The following is a 3,476-nucleotide window of genomic DNA, read 5'->3' as shown; positions in this document are numbered from 1 at the left end:
TATATACATGTACATGTAGGTAAATTGTGTAAATGATATACCATATAGTGGGAAATTTTGGAGGGAATTAAAATTGGTGATTGTGGTGTTTTGATAGCCATTTGCCAAAGTAAATCTGCCATTTTGAGCCATTATATGTATGGTCAATGGCACCTGGCCACAAATTTGCCAAACTAAAATTTGCCAATCCCAAAATTTAGCAATTTGCCAAATTTTAGTACCTCCAAAATTTCTCACTATAGACCACCCGCACATTAGGTAACACTTCTTTGAAGTCGGCAAAACATCAATGATGACTGTTACATCAATGATGACTGCATCAGATGTAAGCATTTTATGTCTTTGTTTGAAGATACCAGAAAGTGGCTACGTTGCAAAGCTGGAATCTGTTGGTCAGATGATCAATGATGGCCCTTATTTGCTGAAAAAACAATGTCCAATTTACATCAGGGATGAGGAACTGGCCAAATCTCGAGTTTGGCCTTACTTTGTTAGCAGGCCTGGGCTATTCACACAAGAGCAGCTTATGTCCTGGAAACAACTAGAGGCCTACTACTGTACTACAAAATTTGACATGTTAGGACAATTTTTGTCTTTTTTGGAAGAGGAGAAAGAAAGCTTGGTGTAAGCTTCTTCATGCAGCTATAAGGCCCTTAGCTGAAGAAGCTTACACCAAGCTATTCTTATAGGGAGTTTATTTTTTTTGCCCGACACTGCTCGTATCTTATTATTCTTTGCTCTATATAGGCAAAAACAGTAGGGACTGTCTATATTAGCAGAGTTAACAACCTGCCTTCCTAGAAAATTACATAGGACAAAATGATCTCCACATAGTTGTGTATAATGATTGGTTTCCAGTTTTTTCTCTTCATAGTGTTTATTCACAACTTTTTCCTTCTTTTTGGAAAAACTGGGATTCTATAGAAGCCAAGTTCCTTGTTTTCTCCATGCCTGTTTTGGCACCCAACAGCACCACAGCTCACTATACCATTTGCTTTTTGCCAACCAGTGGGTGTGGCTGGCCACGTTGTATCCCCACTGTTTTGCTGACTTCAAAGAAGTGTTACCTAATGCGTGGGTGGTCTATACAGTATTATATTATTTTATTAATGATGTTCGTTTCTGTGTTGTTCCAGGTGATGCTGGTTTTTGTACCAGTAAGTCATTACAGCTGCTAGGATGGAATAAGTGTGGTCTATCTTTTATCATGTGACAGTAAACAAAATCAATTGTACGTTTTATTAATGCATTCGAATCAATAATTATTGTCTCTCTCTTTCTCTCTCACTCTCTCTCTCTATAGTCCTTAGTCCATTATGCCAGCTAGTCAACTTCAAAGCACAAGCTAATTTAATTATATATACATGTATCTGGTAGTTATCTGTTTTGAATTTTTGCATTTACAGTGTACTTGTAAATGTTATTTCTTTTCATTTTTTCCCTTTTTAGTGTAGAAGATTCTTTATGATAACTTACAATCATATTGACTATGATTTTTGATAATTTTTATTGTGTTTTGTGACTCTTTTTTATAAAGTTTTATTGTCAAACTCATTCACTGTTACTTTGGGACGTGAAAGTTTTTCTGCTATACAGAGGTGTCCTTATGTGGAGGTTATTTCATACAGTAAGGAATGCAATTGGTACACTAGGTGCTATCCATTAGGAGGTGTGCACTATAGATAGTGTTTGTTAGTATGGGTTTACTGTATTATGGTACAAAACATTATGTGTGATGTGTATTAATATTAGTATCAAATAACTCACCTCCACCAGTTAATAGTATTTCTTTTATTTGAGTGTGTCCTCCTTCATTAGCTATCTCTACTGCACTCTTTCCTCTCTCATCTTTACTGTTAGGATCAGCTCCTAACTGCAGTAGCATTGATACTTCAAAACTATCACCAGCTTTAACTGAATCATGGAGCGAAACATCAAAATTGTTATCATCTTCTCTTCTGATAGGAATTGCTTTATTGTCAACAGCAACTTCCAATATTCCTAATCTACTCATTGAGTTTGTTTTTTTATTAATTGTATCAATGAGAGACTGTGATAGTGAAGTTGGTATTAACAGTGTAATAACAACTGAACCATAATCGAAGTTAATGTGATTGAAGAGATCTGATGTTACTCCAAAGTAATGCTTGAGGACTGTCTTGAGTTTACTTATTGTCATTTCTTCCCATCTGTCATTCAGTTTAAAAACGACTGGTTTTGTTTGATCGCTAGTGGTTGGTGAAGCTGCTGCTGGTATTGATGTCAATTTTTCTTTGATTGTTGATCGTATGTGCTTCAATTGTGATGATTCTGAGAATTTATCAACACTATCAATGTATTGAGTTAGCTCAGTTTGTGCATTTAAAAGATATTTGTTTGCTAAGTGTTTAAGAACACCACCACAACTGAAGAAATCATAATGAGGCTGAAGAGAATCAAATAATTCATCAACGTCGCCATATTTTAAACTGGATAGTTTAATGCTTAAATAAGCTGCTGCACTCCTAGCTACAGCTTTAAGATTTGCTTTACCCTTGTTCACCAGCTCCTCAAACTCATCTCTTATATCAGAATCAAGAGATGCAAAACGAGAATGAAGACTTTCAATATTGGCGGCAACTTCACTCTTCGAACTGAGCTCAATGACAGTAGTAGGAGTAGATGATTGTGATTGAGTGATTGTTGGTTGTGGTGTGTGAGATTGTGCAGTGACATCCACTGGTTGAAGTGGTCCCTTACTGACTGATGGTTGCTGCTCTAGATTAGGATCAACATGACCACCTTTCATTTCTATTATAAATTAATTATTAAAAAATTAATTAATTAATTGACGGGGTATAAGATACTGTATCTTACTTAAATTTTCTATTAGTTTAGATGCCATGTTCTTTAGCCCTACTTTCTGTAGTGAAGTAATGAGAGAAGAGAACACACTGTTAGGATTAGAATGAGTTTGTATGTTAGTTAATAATGAATTGATGAGTCGAGTAGCTCTTTCATTTGGAGTAGGATAAGGATTAGTAACAGCATTGTGTACATCTTGAGGTATGACAGCAAGAGAAAAGAGATGATTATTTAATCGTGAAATAACTGGAGCATTTCCTGCCAACAGATCAACAAGATCAGCTAACATCTCTTTCATTGTAATGTATTCTGGTGACATTGATCCTTCCATTGGTTTGAATAATGATGGATCTTTCTTCCCCTCCTTATCTTGCATTACTGTTGCTGTTGGATCATCTAAAGCTGATGATGAATCTTGACATCGACTTGGCTTAGGTGTTGGTGGTGGAAATTTTTTAGTTATTGATGGTCGGTGTGGTTTAGGTGCTTTTGGAGGAGGTTGTGTAGTTAGTGATGGTTGACGTGGCTTAGGTGCTGTTGGTGGAGGTTGGGCAGTTTGTGAAAGTGGTCGCTGTTTTTTTGCTGTTGACAATGGTTGAGATTGTCCACTTTGTGATAATGATCTTGGTTTG

General features: G+C 36.2%; 1 protein-coding gene across 1 annotated transcript in view; it reads right to left on the bottom strand.

Moving 5' to 3' along the window:
- Positions 1-1,726: 1,726 nt before the first annotated feature.
- Positions 1,727-3,476, bottom strand: part of LOC109586688 (uncharacterized) — a 9,629-nt gene continuing 7,879 nt past the window's right edge. The window contains exon 4 of the mRNA XM_020002898.1: positions 1,727-2,790. Coding sequence (XP_019858457.1) covers positions 1,727-2,790 — 1,064 coding nt within the window. The remainder of the gene's footprint in view (positions 2,791-3,476) is intronic.

Source organism: Amphimedon queenslandica, unplaced genomic scaffold (assembly GCF_000090795.2).
Source record: "Amphimedon queenslandica unplaced genomic scaffold, v1.1 AMPQUscaffold_12809, whole genome shotgun sequence".
Classification (NCBI taxonomy): Eukaryota; Metazoa; Porifera; class Demospongiae; order Haplosclerida; family Niphatidae; genus Amphimedon; species Amphimedon queenslandica.
Note: the sequence above shows the minus strand (reverse complement) of the source record. Positions and strands in the feature narration are given on the sequence as shown.